General features: G+C 44.5%; 1 protein-coding gene across 1 annotated transcript in view; it reads right to left on the minus strand.

The window, feature by feature from the left end:
- Positions 1-10,646: 10,646 nt before the first annotated feature.
- SIAH2 (siah E3 ubiquitin protein ligase 2) overlaps positions 10,647-18,193 on the minus strand; it is a 55,858-nt gene continuing 48,311 nt past the window's right edge. The window contains exon 2 of the mRNA XM_029616468.1: positions 10,647-12,112. Within this exon, the coding sequence (XP_029472328.1) occupies positions 11,555-12,112 (558 nt within the window). The 3' untranslated portion in view covers positions 10,647-11,554. The remainder of the gene's footprint in view (positions 12,113-18,193) is intronic.

Consider the following 18,193-nt stretch of genomic DNA (forward strand, 5'->3'; position numbering starts at 1 on the left):
AAACGAATCAAGGTTGTTTAGGCACTTACGAGAAGTAGCAGAGGCAGACATGATCTGAAGGAAAGGAAATAAGTACCTATGTAAATAAAAAAAATAAATTCCGCTAACTCCTTGTACATAGACAAGAACTCAGACTACACTTCAGAATACGATTCACTATATAGAGCGGCACAGAACCTCTCATCACACTGTCTCATGTGTAACTGAATAGCCTAGACAAGTATGAACCTGTTGCTAGTCTCCGAGGTCATCCCCCACCCCTCCCCACTCGAGGGAGGTTTGCTCTCAGCCAATAGGAGAGCACTAGTGCTTCCCTCGATCCAGGCTCGAACCAGCCTAGTGTGGTCAAATTAAGGGGGTCACTTATTAAAGTGCTATATGGGTAAGATCAAGCTAGGTTGAGAGAACACTGCACAAATCTCATCTTTGGCTGAATTTCCTCACACAATCTCATCTTTGGCTGAATTTCCTCACACCAAAGGTCATCAAATCTTCAATCTGTTCGTACGTCGCACTCTGAATGTCAAAGTGGCCCCTAACCCCTACACTAATACCTAAACCTCACCTCGATTAACTAGGTGGGCCTCCTATAGAGGTATAAATACCTACCTAGTATGAGGGCCTTATAGCTTCTCTTCCCCCCCCCCCCCAGTGGTCGTAGGTAGGAATTACAACAATTCTGGCACTTACCGCAAAGTGCAAAAGAGTTATCACAGTTTGCAGTAATACCTATGCGAAGCACTAAGATAGCTCACTTTGCGATAAACAGCCTATTACCATAAAACACACCCCTTTTCCTATCACATGTGATATTTAGTGCATTTTGATAAATCCAGGCCTAAGATAGTCTGTAGAGAAAAAACTTGACGTGATAGAAGAAAACTGCAGTTTTGAAATCAGCACGCCTATTTAAGTCTAAAACAGATGAAAAATCAAACTCAACAGGAATTATGTTAAAAATTGTTCCCCAGTGTTATGCTCCAATAATGCCTCTGGATTCACTTTACGTCCTTGCTGGCATGCAAGAGATCACAATCTTAATTGTTGGTGAAACAAAGAAAATACTGAAGCCTACAACAAAAGACTGTCTAGATGTATAGCTATGTTTAGGTGAAAAATTTGGAGCTCCACAGCAGCTAACGATATTTGATTACATAAAATACTGTACTCCAAACAAAACTGTTCACATTTAGATTTGTGACCACTTAAAACATTTTCCAACCTGTACAAAGATAGTTCTAATATATCTGATTTTAAGTATCAGGCTGGTCTGCATGCTGCATGTCACATGCTGTATCCTGCAAATATCCATGGGCTCTGCTTTTACACCCAGATTCCCTTCCCTGGTCTTACTTATGCAAAACTCCAGACATATGCAAATAGGCAACTATCTGGAGATAACTGGACCACAGCACATACTCTCTCACATTGTACATAAGAACATAAGAAAATGCCATACTGAGTCAGACCAAGGGTCCATCAAGCCCAGCATCCTGTTTCCAACAGTGGCCAATCCAGGCCATAAGAACCTGGCAAGTACCCAAAAACTAAGCCTATTTCATGTAACCATTACTAATGGCAGTGGCTATTCTCTAAGTGAACTTAATAGCAGGTAATGGACTTCTCCTCCAAGAACTTATCCAATCCTTTTTTAAACACAGCTATACTAACTGCACTAACCACATTCTCTGGCAACAAATTCCAGAGTTTAATTGTGCGTTGAGTAAAAAATAACTTTCTCCGATTAGTTTTAAATGTGCCCTATGCTAACTTCATGGAGTGCCCCCTAGCCTTTCTACTATCCGAAAGAGTAAATAACCGATTCACATCTACCCGTTCTAGACCTCTCATGATTTTAAACACCTCTATCATATCCCCCCCTCAGTCGTCTCTTCTCCAAGCTGAAAAGTCCTAACCTCTTTAGTCTTTCCTCATAGGGGAGTTGTTCCATTCCCCTTATCATTTTGGTAGCCCTTCTCTGTACCTTCTCCATCGCAATGTGAAGAAGTATTTGGGCCAGGTCAGAGGGCATGTGGTTTGATCTCACACAGGCATACTCTTCTGTATGCCCCTGAACAAAGGCCACTGTAAACATAAGGCAGGTGCTGTTTCACTTTGGCTTGTGAGTCTTTCCTATGTTTTTCCATCAAGCCTTTCCTCTGAAATTGGAGAAATTACTTACCTGATAATTTCGTTTTCCTTAGTGTAGACAGATGGACTCAGGACCAATGGGTATAGTGTACACCTGACAGCAGTTGAAGACAGATCAGATTTCAATCTGACGTCAGCCCTAGTACATATACCCCTGCCGGAAGTGCAGCTCTTCAGTATTCTCCTCGAAAAGCATTGTGGATATATGTATGACTGAATAATTTGAATAACTCGATTAACTTTATAACTTGGTTAACTCGATTTTAACTGGCTGAATTGGCTATAGCTGGAGACCACCAGTGCCCTCAACAGAGAAACGTGGGTGTCCTAGATAAAGGAAAGCATGGCTTAACCGTGAATCACTCGCTCCCGGGGATGTCCCCCGAGAATTCCATGAGTAACGGCAGCCGTGGGTGGGATGCTGAGTCCATCTGTCTACACTAAGGAAACCGAAATTATCAGATAAGTAATTTCTCCATTTCCTAGCGTGTAGCAGATGGACTCAGGACCAACGGGAGGCTGCCCGTGACCCACTTAGTACTGCTCTTGCAAATGCTGTGTCCTCCCGAGCTTGGTCATCCAGGCGGTAAAACCTGGAGAAGGTGTGGATGGAGGACAACATCGCCACCCTGCAGATCTCGGCAGTTGACAGCAATTTGGTTTCCGTCCAGGACACTGCCAGGGCTCTAGTAGAATGGCCCTTGACTTGTAAAGGCGGTGGTTTGCCTGCTTCTACGTAGGTCGCCTTGATGACTTCTTTGAACCAGCGGGCTATGGTTGCTCACGAGGCCGCTTCCCATTGCTTCTTCCCCCTGTGAAGGACGAATAGATGGTCAGTCTTTCGTACGCGTTCCGACCTTTCCAGGCGATGGTAGCGAGATGGTTTGGTTGAGATGGAAGTGAGACAACACTCTGGGGAGGAACGATGGAACTGTCCGTAACTGGATGGTTCCCGGGGTGAGTCTGAGGAACGGCTCCCGGCAGGACAGTGCTTGTAGCTCGGATATACGACGGGCTGAACAGACTGCCAGCAGGAAGGCTGTCTTCAATGTTAATAGTCAGAGAGACAGGCTGTGGAGAGGTCTGAAGGAGTTTCCTGCTAGGAAATCTAGGACCAGGTTGAGGTTCCAAAGAGGCATCGACCACTTAAGGGGTGGTCAGATGTGCTTGACTCCTTTCAGGAAGAGGGAGACATGCAGGTGAGAGGATATGCTGCTGCTCTCGCTGTTGGTTCTGTAGCATGACAATGCAGACACCTGTACCTTGATGGAGTTGAGGGACAATCCCTTCTGTAGGCCGTTCTGCAAGAATTCCAAAATCATAGGAATTTTGACTGAGCGTGGTATGATGTCGTGGTCCTTGCACCAGGCTTCGAATACTCTTCAAATCCTTATGTATGTTAGGGATGTGGAGAACTTGCGTGCTCAGAGTACGGTGTCAATTACTGCCCCCGAGTATCCACTCCTCCTTAAGCGAGTCCTCTCAATGGCCAGACCGTAAGAGAGAATCGAGCTGGATCCTCGTGGAGGATTGGTCCCTGTTGGAGCAGGTCTCTGTGTGGAGGTAGCGGCAGGGGGTTCCCTGTCAGCAGACTTCGCATGTCTGCGTACCACGGTCTTCTTGGCCAGTCCGGGGCCTCTAGAAGTACTGGTCCCCTGTGGTGTTCTATCTTGTGGATGATCGCGCCCAATAGGAGCCACGGCGAGAAGGCGTATAACAGAGTCTCCTGTGGCCAGGTCTGTACCAGGGTGTCAATTCCCTGGGACTGGGGTTTCCGCCTGTGGCTGAAGAAACTGGGTACTTGGGTGTTGGACCGGTTTGCCAGGAGGTCCATGGTTTGTGTTCCCCAACGGTTTACTATCAATTGGAATGCTGTGGTTGACAGCTTCCATTCTCCTGGATCTAGACTTTCTCTGCTGAGGTAGTCCGCCGCGATGTTGTCTTTCCCAGCAATGTGGACGGCCGAGATTTCTTGAAGATTCACTTCCGCCCATGACATTAGGTGGTCTATTTCCAGAGACACCTGTTGGCTTCTGGTTTTCTCCCTGACAGTTGATGTAGGCCACTGTTGTGGCGTTGTCCGACATTACTCTGACTGCTTTGCCTCAGAGTCTGTGACCAAACCTTAGGCAGGCTAGTCTGAATGCCCGGGCTTCTAGGCGATTGATGTTCCATCCCGACTCTTCTTTGCTCCATTGCCCTTGGGCGGTTAGATCCTGGCAGTGTGCTCCCATCCTCGTAGGCTGGCATCCGTGGTGAGTAGGATCCAGGTTGGGGAGGATAGTCTCGTTCCCTGGCACAGATGGGCTTCTTGTCGCCACCATCGTAGTTGGGCTCGAACTCTGTCCCGGAGCTGAAGCCGTACGGTGTAGTTCTGGGACAGTGGATTCCATCATGATAGTAGTGAGCGTTGTAGGGGTTTCATGTGAGCTTGTGCCCATGGGACTACTTCCAGTATGGATGCCATGAGGCCGAGAACTTGTAGGTAATCGGACCATGCTGGGGGGCGAAGTTCGCTCAACAAGGTTCGTAATTGGATCATCAGTTTTGATCTCCTTGTCAGTGTCAGGATGACCTTGTCTTGTTTGGTGTCGAACCGGACTCCCAAGTATTCTAGAGATTGGGAAGGCTGCAGGCAGCTCTTGTTTGTGTTGACCACCCACCAGAGGCTCTCCAGTAGAGTTTTGACTCTGTTGGTTGCCTGATGGCTTTCCTCTGGGGATTTCGCTCTGATCAGCCAATCGTCTAGATAAGGGTGTACGCGGATTCCCTCCTTCCTCAGTGTTGCTGCCACCACCACTATGATCTTGGTGAATGTCCGGGGTGCAGTGGCTAACCCGAAAGGTAGTGCCCGGAACTGGTAGTGATGGTCCAGGATCGAGAAGCATAGAAAACGCTGATGCTCTTGATGGATCAGAATTTGTAGGTAGGCTTCTGACAGATCCAGGGAGGTAAGAAACTCTCCTGGTTGTATCGCCCTTATTACCGAGCGTAGGGTTTCCATGCGGAAGCGAGAAATCTTCAAGTTAAGGTTGTGTGTTTGATGTGAATAGGTATCATTCTTTGTTAATCAGCACAGCAGTGAGTCACTCAGGAAAACTAACTGAAGTGTAAGTCTCTAAAGGAACTGTTTTGTACTAATTTACCTTAGAAGCACATTATAAATTAGAAGGGAAGAGCTCAGTAACCCACATTCCAGTGGGAACACAGAGAGGATCGGATCATCTTGCTGGTGGCTGAAAGGAATCAATAAGTTTTTGCTTGGGACATTGTCTTTTTTAAAAGTATTGGGGCAAAGTTAACTATTTGGGAATATTATTTAGTGTGTTTGTGCCTTTAATAGTCAGAAAGGCAGTGAACAAACAAGTTAGACTGTTTGTATTTTTAAATAGTCAGTCAATAAGGTAGCTAGTAAGCAGTAGGTAGTGTGTTTATTTTTAAAAGTCTGCATAACAGTGTTCTGCAGACTTTTAAAGAACCGAGTGTTTGTATTGGAAAAAAAAACCCAAACAAAATCATGAGAGGTCTAGAACGGGTGGATGTGAATCGGTTATTTACTCTTTCGGATAATAGAAAGACTAGGGGGCACTCCAAGAAGTTAGCATGGGGCACATTTAAAACTAATCAGAGAAAGTTCTTTTTTACTCAACGCACAATTAAACTCTGGAATTTGTTGCCAGAGGATGTGGTTAGTGCAGTTAGTATAGCTGTGTTTAAAAAGGATTGGATAATTTCTTGGAGGAGAAGTCCATTACCTGCTATTAAGTTCACTTAGAGAATAGCCACTGCTATTAGCAATGGTATCATGGAATAGACTTAGTTTTTGGGTACTTGCCAGGTTCTTATGGCCTGGATTGGCCACTGTTGGAAACAGGATGCTGGGCTTGATGGACCCTTGGTCTGACCCAGTATGGCATTTTCTTATGTTCTTAAGTGCCGGTTGACTGCCTTGAGGTCCAGGATAGGTCTGAACGTTCCTTCCTTCTTGGGAACGATAAAATAGATGGAATAATGGCCAGTATTTATTTGTTGCGGAGGCACCGGTGTTATAGCCTCTAAGGCTAGTAATCTGGTCAGTGTAGCTTCCACTGCCATTCTCTTGGAAGGGTCATGGCAGGGAGATTCCACAAACTTGTCTGGAGGGAGGTGGTGGAAATCCAGGTGATATCCCTCTTGAATGATGGATAGGACCCACTTGTCCGAAGTTCTCTCGACCCATCGTTGGTAGAATAGAGCAAGTCTACCCCCTATGGCTTCTCCTGTGGGGAATTATGAGCTTTGCCGGCAGGCCATGTCAGGGTTTAACACTAACTTCCCTTCTCCCTGACCTTTGCACTAAATGAGCAACACTAGTGCATCTAAATCTCTAGCTTATAATTAAACCTCTCTGCCCAAGGAGAGGATACCTGACTGTCACGTATTTCTCTAGCTTATGATTAACCCTGACTGCCTGAAAGGATAGGTAGTTGCCACGTAGTCAGATGCAGTTAAAAGACAGACACATATGGTATAGGATTCAGCAGCCAATGAGATGATCCGTACACACCCCCTGAGCCAAGCCAATGGTGTAGTGACACGTCTGTATGCTATGGGGAGAGGAGCCAATGATGTGATGACACATTGTATGCTATGGGTGTATGTACAATAAAAAGGGGACCCACAGGAGTGGTCAGCCCTTTTCCTGCCTGCCATGAATCCTGCCTGATGTGTCTTCATTGCTGCAATATCCTCCCTGTGGATGGGTCGGCTGATTTTCACTGTGGGGTGCGGCTGGGGCCTGGGCCCGAGCTGGCTCCCCTTTTGTTGTGCTTGTTCCGAAAGGACTGGCTCTGGCCTGCAGTGCGGGCCGTTTGATATGAGCTTCTATATGGGTTGAAGCGCTGTGATCCTCTGCCCCTGGAAGTCCGGGGGAAGGATCGCTGGTTTCTCTTATTCCTGTCCTCCGGTAGCCGTGGCAGTGGGGACTTGCCCCCATTTGTTGGCTAGTTTCTCTAGTTCGCTTCCGAACAGGAGTGTTCCCTTGAAAGGCATCCTTGTGAGTCTCATTTTGGAGGATGCATCGGCTGACCAGTTTCGGAGCCAGATTTGTCTTCTGGCTGTCACGGCGGATGACACTCCTCTAGCTGCTGTGCATACCAGGTCAGAAGCGGCATTCGCGAAGAATGATACAGCTGGTTCCAGGGCTTCCCCAGGAGTGTTGTTCCTGGTCTGTGCTAAGCAGGCGCGTCACCACGGCACAGCAGGCCGCGATCTGTAAAGACATAGCGGAGACGTCAAAGGACTGTGAGGATAGATTCCAGACGTCTGTCTTGAGCATCCTTGAGTGCTGCTCCTCCCTCCACCAGGATAGTAGTGCGCTTTGCGACCGCGCAGACCATGGCATCTACCTTCGGACAGGCCAGGAGATCTTTGGCGGCTGGGTCCAGAGGGTACATAGCTGCCAGAGCCCAGCCCCCTTTGAACATGGTTTCTTGGGCATCCCATTCCAGGTCAATTAGTTGCTGGACGGCTAATAGTGGGAAATGGCGGGAGGTCTGACGGAGTCCCTCCAATAGTGAGTTTGTCTTAGGTTCCCCTGAGGCACTTGTGCCCGGGATGGCAAGCTCTTTTAAGCTATGTGTGACCAGGTCTGGAAGCTAGTCCTTGGTGAAGAAGTGTCTCATGGTTTGATGGGGTTCTGTCCCTGGGAGTTCCCCTTTCTCCAAGGGTTCCAACTCCTCATCTGAGATGTCCGTGTCCCCAAAGGTGGGGCTTCTGGGCGGTGGGATCACTTCCCTGGGCATAGAGGGTCCCGGCATGTTGAGGTCCTCTGGTGGAGCCTGAGGCCACATTATAGGAGGCCCCGGTTGCATGTGGACGAAGGTATGCAGACCTTTGAAGACTTCCACCCAGGAGATAGATGCTGGGTGTCTAGACTAGAGGGCGCGGTGTAATGCTAGGTCCGGCGTACTGCTCAAGAGGCTGGGGTCCGGTACCGGCTGGGGAGGGCCATGAGTTAAGAAATTAAGAACATAAGAACATGCAATACTGGGTCAGACCAAGGGTCCATCAAGCCCAGCATCCTGTTTCCAACAGTGGCCAATACAGGCCATAAGAACCTGGCAAGTACCCAAAAACTAAGTCTATTCCATGTTACCATTGCTAGTAATAGCAGTGGCTATTTTCTAAGTCAACTTAATTAATAGCAGGTAATGGACTTCTCCTCCAAGAACTTATGCAATCCTTTTTTAAACACAGCTATACTAACTGCACTAACCACATCCTCCGGCAACAAATTCCAAAGTTTAATTGTGCGTTGAGTAAAACAGAACTTTCTCCGATTAGTTTTAAATGTGCCATACGCTAACTTCATGGCGTGCCCCCTAGTCTATTATCCGAAAGAGTAAATAACCAATTCACATCTACCTGTTCTAGACCTCTCATGATTTTAAACACCTCTATCATATCCCCCCACAGCAGTCTTCTCCAAGCTGTAAAGTCCTAACCTCTTTAGTCTTTCCTCATAGGGGAGCTGTTCCATTCCCCTTATTTTGGTAGCCCTTCTCTGTACCTTCTCCATCGCAATTATATCTTTTTTGAGATTCAGCGACCAGAATTGTACACAGTATTCAAAGTTGGGTCCTTTAGGGCCTCTTCGCACTGTATACACAGGGCCGTGGCCTTCTCATGCTGTGCAGCCCTAATGTGGCATGCTGGGCAAAGGCCCTGAGCTTTGAGTTTATTTTCCGGTGGTGCCATGGCTTGTGTGCGTACAATACAGTTGTGTGTTCTGGTGTGCGAAGTTGCGGCATGCAGGGAGATGTGCGCACGGGTTGAAATTATGCGCCCGACACCGTAAGCGCACGGCTAAGCGTGTTGCTTGTGCGCACGGATCGAAAAGGCAGACAGGGCAGCGAACAGAGCCAAAATGGCGACCACCTTGGAGGGCCCTCGGATCTGACCGGGATCTAGCCCTGCTAGGGCAGATCAACCCGGTGGCACTGGTCCCAGCTGGCGACCTATGCGTCTCCTCAAGCTTCGGAAACCGGAGACTTTTAAATAGATTTCTACCTTACCTTGTCTAGGTGCTTCCCGGTTTCGTTCCGGGCGGTCTCCGGCTGTGGGGGAAGAGGGAAATACCTGCACCGCCACGCTCGAGGTTGCATCCGCTGCCTCTCAGCCTCACCCGATGTTGGGGGCTAGGTCCCTGCCGAGGGTCGGCCGCCGGACCGAGGCTTACCTCCGAGGGATCACTGAAATCACCTCGGGAAATTTCAACTGGGGGAGGGACCCAACGGGTGTCACCGCAGGAGAGCGGGGCTCGTCTGTAGAGGTAAGATTTCTTCTTAATTTGGTTTACTTTGGTAAAATTATTCTAACGCTGTGCTAGCGTGCATAGAGTCCCTAACTGCTATGGAGACAGAAAATACTGAAGAGCTGCACTTCTTGCAGGGGTATATGTACTAGGGCTGACGTCAGATTGAAATCTGATCCCTCTCCAACTATCAGGAGTACACTATACCCATTGGTCCTGAGTCCATCTGCTACACGCTAGGAAATGCTCTATTCTACCAATTATGACCTAGAAATTTTTAAAGATCCAACAGTGAGCTCAAACTTCAAACATACACATCACACACAACTCCAAAAACAAAAAGAAAAATAAACAGATCTTGTGGCAGACTGGCACACATTACTGACTGGAATATTAGTGTGACAAGGCGAGGTTGACTTGGATGGATAGACTAAAGCCACCAAAAACTGTTTACCATTGCTAAGGGTAATACTGCAACCCAGTACATTCTCAGGCAAAGACATCCTAGTCTTAGCACAATACAGCATTTACTACTGCTAATCATCATTTCAATAGCACCATTAGATGTACACAGCTCTTAACAGATACACATAAAAGACCGTCCCTTTTCTGTAGAGTTTACAGTCCAGTTAGGACAAACATACAGGCAAAATAAGAGATACTGGGAAATTAATTTGTTGTAGAAAAATGATTAACATTCCTGATTTATGTGATTGTCTAAGTATTTCATTTGAATTTTATGAATAGTTTTTGTATGTTGCCTAGGCCTTTACTGTACTGTTAGGTAACTAATTTAATAAATGTAAATGTAAAATATAAGATTAAAACTAACAAGGTTTTAATCAGGAAAACTAGGATAACGGTAGCCTCAAAAAGATGGATTTTAGGCTGGATTTGAACAGGCTAGAGAGGTTGCATGAGGTACCAACTAGGAATATTCCAGGCATATGATGAAGCAAGGTGGAAAGTGTGAAGTCAAGAGCTGGCCATAAAGGAGAATGATACAGGAAAGAACGACTTACCCAATTAATGAATTTCGCAAGCAGGGAGTTGTAAGAAAGCTAATAAGGGACTGCAGAGTGAATGCACTTGTAGGTAATGTTCGGCACCAGCGTAAAACTATTTTGAAGGTCACAGATATCTTGTTCAAGCAGCTTCAGTTTAACTAACATTTAAAGACTGATCAATAAAAGGATATCAGTGTCATTTTTGTAAAATGTTTATTAAAAAACTAAAGTAGATATGGCAATTTTTAAATATGGATGACGTGACAATTACCATAAAGCTTTCTCACTATACAAATCTAATCAAGTTTTTTACATTAACAATAATCAAGTATGTTCTGGAAGGAAGCCATGCGTAAACGACCGATGCACATGTGATCAAATTCTAGCTACAAGAGTGCATCTATACCTGCCTCCTCTGCTCTCCAAAGTGAGTCTCAGACTGGATCTAGAACAGCCTTTTCTTAAGAGCACAGCCATGAAGTATTTTTCTTTTTTGTCAATTGGTTTCAATTGTGTCTAAATTTTAGAAAGTGACTCCTAAGTTCCATATAAAACTCATATGCCAAATGGAAACCCTGTGCTTAAACAGAAACTTGAGGCTCAAAATTTAAGGCAGCGTCAAAATCACCCCTCTAACTGAATGCCATTTAAACCCAACTGGAAGTAACGCCACTACTGCTGCTGGAAACAAGGATTTTCTTACATTTTGTTAGCTGTGATGCCACAAATTCCTCTCCATTGTGCAAAAGGAATGGCTTTAAGAGTACACAGACCACTCGTTACACCTGGCACAGAAATAGTTTACAAATCATTCAGTGGCTGTGGATGAACCAAAGCGGGTATTTTCAACTGGCTGGGCAAAAACTGACCAGAGTTTTAAGCATAAGAGTTCCCTTTAATTGTAAACAGAATATTCACAGATGACCTCCCCAAATAACTTCCTCACTGTCTGAACTCACACTAATTCATCTTACACCGTCTAGCTTTTTATGACTTAGAAACCAAACATACATTATGTGAAGCCATACATGAATACCATAAAATAAATGTAATGTAAAGTACTGTATCTGACAACCATATGTTACAAAAAAACACCATTCTATCACGGACAACATGTAGAAATAGTCACATTGATTCCAAGATTTCCATTATCTGCAAAAAGATGTGCTATAGCTGCATCGAAAACTAAACAATCACTGTTCATAATTGCTACGGACACCCCATCATGAATGGAGCGGGGAGTCGCCTCCCACGTCAGCCTTCGACGGTTCCCATTGAGTTCGAGTCTGTATGCAAAGTTCTCTGCTTGCTTGCGTGTGCCTATGAGGAGTACAATAGCAAAAAACTGCTGGTGGCCCTCATACTTCTCTTGTTTCTCCAACACTAGCATGAAATGGTGACCAAAGCATGACTGCATCATGACCCAGTCAACGGCTCCCGGCAGGTTAATGTCCGTGGCAAGAAAGACAATGTCCTCTCCTTGGAGGGTGGTAATGCTCTTATGGGCATGCATTAGATGGGACATGACTGTTTCCAAGGAGCCTTGCCATTTACATGATGCGCCGGGACAAGGACAGGAGTAGGGACGGTATTCGCAAATATCTTCATGGTCTGGCTTTTCTGTGTGGTGGAGTGTCAGGGAGCATCCTGTTGAGGCATACTAAAAAAGAAGAAAGAATGGAAAAAGGTCAACTGCATTACTCTAATTTTTTTTTTTTTTTTTTTAAATTTCTAAGTAGCAAAGTCTATTAAAAAAAAAAAAAAAAAGATTGTTCCAAGTCCACATTCCGGCGGCATGTGAAAGCAAATGAGTCAGAGAGTTCTGATGAAATGCTCCCCTATGGCTCAGGGCAATAGAACAGTACTGCACATCTCAAAAAGGAGAAAGTCATTCAGAGAGATATCTCAGGATTTGCACCTGGCTGCCCTCTGACCTCCCTACAAAGTCTATTAAGGAGCTTTGGTGGGGGCATGACCTATTCTGAAAGGCCCTGCAGGAGTTTGAGCACTGCCAGGTAAAAATCTAAGGTGGTGGTTCCCAAACCTGTCCTGGAGGCCCCCAACAAGTCGGGGTTTCAGGATATCCTCAATGAACATGCAGGCGATAGAAAGTTTGCATGCTATGGAGGCAGTGCCTGCAGATTTATCGCCTGCATGTTCATTGTGGATATCCTGAAACCCTGACTGGCTGGGGAGCCTCCAGGACAGGTGTGGGAACCTCTGATCTAAGGTTTAAGGGAGCGGTGAGGCAAGCGGTGTTTGAAGTCTGAATCAAACCAAAACACCCCCAAACCAAACAATTCTCCTTCGGAGAGAGCACAAGGCTACAGTTATATACCTGTGGCAAGTATTTTAACCTTGCTAATGTTTTGAATCGGCTATGTTGGAAGAATTCCAATACCACAAAAGTTCTAATATTTCTGGAATGAACTGAATAAAAAAATGGATGGCCAATTTGTGGTTTTAAAAGGCTAGCTTATTTAGAAGCCCAGTGCTAGTTCCAGATTTAAAAATAACAAAGCATACAATCAGAGGCGGTGTGATGCTCCATCCGACCCCCATGTCATGTAAAGTCTCACAGAGTTTGGATTTGGTTTTATGGTAGGCAGTCTAGGTGCATTCGTTTTGTACCACCAAAAGACAGGCTAAGTTAAAACCCAATTTAGGTGACACCTCTTGATCTCAGTATTTGGTTAAAGTCATCAATGCATCTTGCTGACAGCAACAGGGTACACAATAACTCTGGCTGCAAAAAAAAGGTTGAAAGGTTATGCAAAATGCCAAGACCCATACACAGTTTTTAGCGTTTATAAATTGCCTATTTGCTTTGTCTGTCTGTATACATATCTACATAAAAGCTAGAAAAAAAAAAGATTTTCCCATGGATCTAGTCCAAAACTGATTAAAAAAAGGAAAAGAAAAATGCTCAAATTGCTCTGCAATTTTCTTATTTATTGGTTCCAAGAGCAACCAGAATAAAAATTTAAAAAAAGCACTCTTTCCTCCCAACCCCCTACTCTCTGCATTCTCACCTTCAAACAGGAACTGAAAGCAGACCTATATTTTTATGCTCTCCACTCTTGCTCCACCATATTCCAATTTTCCAGAGGAAGTGGTGAAGACAGAAACAGTAAAAGATTTCAAAGAGGCATGGGATAAACACTGTGGATCCCTAAAGGCTAGAGGATGGGAATGAAGAAAAGAGTGCTTGGGGGTAACTTGCTGGTGAGGTGGTTACTACCCTTAACCAATAAGCCTTCAAACTGTTAGTGCAACTCAGTCATTGCTCTCTGCTCCAACAGCAGGGGGAAAAGAGGAAAAGGGGAATTAGATTCAGACAGCAACCAACAAGGACACTGAATTGTACAGTCTGGGAGAACAAATAAGCATGGGGATAACTTGCTGATGCAGCTGTTACTACAATTAACCAATAAGCCTGATACTTTTGATGCAGCTACCAGGGGTATGATCTCTGCTTCAACAGCACGAAGTATCGGGGAATTGGAGCCAAACAGCAAGCAACAAGGGCCCTGACTTTTTATGGTCTGGGAAACTGATAAGTACAGGGGTTTATGTCGCGGCAGATACTACCATAAGCTTGCTGGGCAGACTGGATGGGCCTTTTGGTCCTTTTCTGCCGTCATTTCTATGTATTTATGACCTTGATGTAAAACCTTAACCCCTAACTCAGAGCTTTCCAAAATTTTCATGTTGGTGACACACTTTTTAGACAAACAATTTCACGACACAGTAATTCAGTCTACTAGCAAACCAGAGGTTAAACTACTCATCCTGTGATGGCATGAGGGCAGACCTTGCAGAGTCTGACATCCCTCTCAGAGAAGAAAGATTAAACGCGCATTTCAAGTTAACCACAGTCTAAATGCACTGCACAGCAGTTACAAGGGTGACAAGGCTGAAAGAGATGATTTTGTTTCAGGAACAGTGTACTTTAAATCTTTGAAAAATCAAAAATGAAAGGGAAATGCAGAAGGAAAAAGGCAAAATTACCCAAAGGATGAGGTCAAATGTTTCTACTCTTCTTTCAAACTATCCTGTTCTGCAGCAGTATACCATACAGCAAACAACTTACTGCAAAAAAAGGATTGGTCAGCAGTCAGTCCAGCTTCTGAATGCTGAAATAATCGTTTCCATATTACACAGGGCTCAATTTCAGGCCATACTTGTATCTCCACAAAAAGTAAATAATCACGCATGTACTCCTGCATAAAAACTGTGATCATGTGGGTAAACCAAGAAAGGGAATTACTGTGCTCAGTTCTGGTCACATCTCAAGAAAGAGAGCAGAATTAGAAAAGGTACAGAGAAGAGCAACCAAGATGATAAAGGGGATGGAACAATTCCCCTATGAAGAAAAGCTAAAGAGAGGTTAGGACTCTAGCTTGGACAAGATACAGCTAAGGGAAGATATGATAGAGGTCTATAAAATAAGTGGAATGGAACAAGTAAATGTTAATCAGTTATTTACTCTTTTGAAAAAAGTACAAAGACCAGGGTATGCACAATGAAGTTACTGGGTAATATATTTAAAACTAATATGAGAAAATATATATGTATTTTTTACTCAATATATAATTAAGCTCTGGAATTCGTAGCCAGAGGATGTGGTAAAAACTATAACTGCATTTAAAAAAAAGGTTTGGACAAGTTCCTGGAGAAAAAGTCCATTAACAATTATTAAGGGAGAGTTGCAGAGATCCACTGCTTATTCTCTGCCTCCTAGAGACCGGAGGCTTTACCTGATGCTTCACTGCGTTACCGTGCTGCTGCCTGCCCAGCGCCCCGGATCAAGCAGCAAAGCTGTTCCCCTCCTGACCTGCGGAACCCGCCTGCCCACTGACGTCATCTAAGGGCGTCGGGAGGGACATAAGCTTCGCCAGGACGTTTGGCGTCGCGCGCCAAAGGAGCGTGTTCAAGGAGCCTGCCCCTTGATGCACCCTTCATGTAATCCGAAACCACTCACTGACGAAAAAGCACAATGACGACTACGAGCGAACACTGCATCCCAGTAAACATGTATAATGGAATTTACAACCTGGACTACTATAAATCAACCAAGGTAAAAAATCACAAGACTACGTTTAATGGACCACCAAACAGAAATGTAGTAATAATTCCGCAAAAAGATTTCATCACAAACTCTCTCTTTCTTTTTTTCCTAGTGAATATTCAATCTTTAACTAAAAAAAAACTGTGCTTATTTCAGACATTTTGACAGAAAATAAACTGGACGTTTTAGCCATTACCGAGACATGGCCAAAACCTAGTGACAAAGTCATTGTAAATCAAATAGATAATATCTATAACATTTTCCATGCCAATGCCCCAGCGTAGAGGAGGTGGCCTTATGCTAATCATTAAAAAAAAACCCTTAAAATGAAAGTGGTCTCGTACCAAATAAATCAAAATTATGAAATTGCCATATTTGCTTCTTAATACTTACAAATTTGTTTAGTGTACTGCCCTCCCAGACTCTTAAGAGCACTATCTCCGATCATTGAGATCTTTACAAACAACCTAGAACCAAGAAAACCCTCCATAATCCTTGGAGATTTTAATCTACATTTTGACACTCAGCCATCATCTCTAACTTGTCAAACGTTAACAGAAGCATTACCTGCCCTAGGATATAAAACAGAATCTACGAAACCCTCACACAAAGCAGGCCACTCACTGGACGTAATTTTCACCAACTTCAATTTAGTGAAAGAAATACAAACAAAATACACACCGGTTCCATGGTCTAACCATTTCCTAATCAAAGCAAATACAGTCTTCAATAAAAACAAGGTTCAGCAACCTACCACTAATTCTTTTTTCGAGTTTCGACCTCTCTTTAATATTGACACAATTCAAGTACTACTAGAACAAAAATTAGCCACGTTAGATATTTCAAACATGACAAATGCAACACACTCATGGTCATCCACCATAAATCAAATAGCAAATGATTCCAACACATTAAAAAGAAAACACATTAAAACGAAAAAAAAAAAAAAAAAGCAAATCTATGGTATTATAACATTAAAGAAATGAAACAAAAACTTAGGGCCAAAGAGCGAGCATGGAGGAAAAAAAATGCACCTTAACTCTCACAAATTATCAGATATTATTAGCTCAATACAAGAATTTAATAATACAAAGAAAGATTACTACAGTAAAAAAATAGAAAGATTCGCAGGAAATCCAAGAGCATTATTTGAAATAGTGAACAAATTAATCACCGACCCAAACCAATCTGAGGCAGATACTAACCATAATCTTAGCTAGGATTTAGCGCTATACTTTAAAGATAAAATAAATCTGATCACCTCCAGTTTTGACAAAACGCCCATCCAAGAAGTTAAACTGAATAAACAAGACCTACTAAACTGGTCTGAATTTGATGAAACTTCAATAGAAGAAGTGTCCAACCTGATTCAGAAATTAAATCCTGCACAACACCCTATGGACGTGATTCCAATATCAACGTTAAAACAGATGGTGCAAACCATTGCTCCAACAATTGCCACTATTACAAATTTATCACTAGGCGAAGACTTCTTACCCCCCTGAACTAAAATGGAGAAATTACTTACCTGATAATTTCGTTTTCCTTAGTGTAGACAGATGGATTCAGGACCAATGGTTATAGTGTGCTCCTGATAGCAGTTGGAGACCGAGTCAGATTTCAATCTGACGTCAGCACCAGTACATATACCTGTGCAGGAAGCTCTGCTCTTCAGTATTTTCCTCACAAAGCAATTGTGGATATATGTATGTCTGGATAATTTGACCAACTTGAGAAACGTGACCAACTTGAACTGGTTGCCGTGGACTATAGATGAAGACCGCCAGTGCCCTCAACCGAGAAACGCCGACATCCTGTAACTATGGGTGTCCTAGCTGAAGGGACACGTGGCTTACCTGTGTGTCTTGCTCTCGTGAATTGACACCCGTAGTTTTCGTGCATAGTGGCAGCCATGGGCGGGATACTGAATCCATCTGTCTACACTAAGGAAAACGAAATTATCAGGTAAGTAATTTCTCCATTTCCTAGCATATTGCAGATGGATTCAGGACCAATGGGATGTACAAAAGCTACTCCCGAACCGGGTGGGAGGCTGCCTGTGGCCCACTTAGTACTGCCCTTGCGAATGCTGTGTCCTCCCGAGCTTGAACATCCAGGTGGTAGAACCTGGCAAAGGTATGAATGGAGGACCATGTCGCCGCCTGACAGATCTCGGTGGGTGACAGCATCTTTGTTTCTGCCCAAGACACTGCCTGGGCTCTAGTGAAATGGGCCTTGACTTGTAGCGGTGGAGGCTTCCCTGCCTGCCTCTATGTAGGCTGCCTTGATTACTTCTTTAATACAGTGGGCTATGGTTGCCCGCGAGGCTGCTGCTTCTTGTTTCTTCCCACTGTGAAGGACGAATAGGTGGTCAGTCTTTCGTACAGGTTCCGACCTTGCCAGGTATCGGACTAGGAGTCTGCCGAAGTTAAGGTGGCGAAGACGGCGAGATTCTTCTGAGCCCTTGTGCTCGTCTGGAGATGATAGCGAGATGGTTTGGTTTAGATGGAAGTGAGAAGCCACCTTTGGAAGGAAGGAGGGGACAGTGCATAGCCGTATGGATCCCGGTGTGAACTGAGAAAGGGTTCTCGAAAGAATAGAGCTTGAAGTTCGGAAATGTGACGGGCCAAACATATTGCCACTAGGAATGCGGTCTTCAAGGTTAGTAGT

The sequence above is a fragment of the Rhinatrema bivittatum genome, chromosome 9, assembly GCF_901001135.1.
Source record: "Rhinatrema bivittatum chromosome 9, aRhiBiv1.1, whole genome shotgun sequence".
NCBI lineage: Eukaryota > Metazoa > Chordata > Amphibia > Gymnophiona > Rhinatrematidae > Rhinatrema > Rhinatrema bivittatum.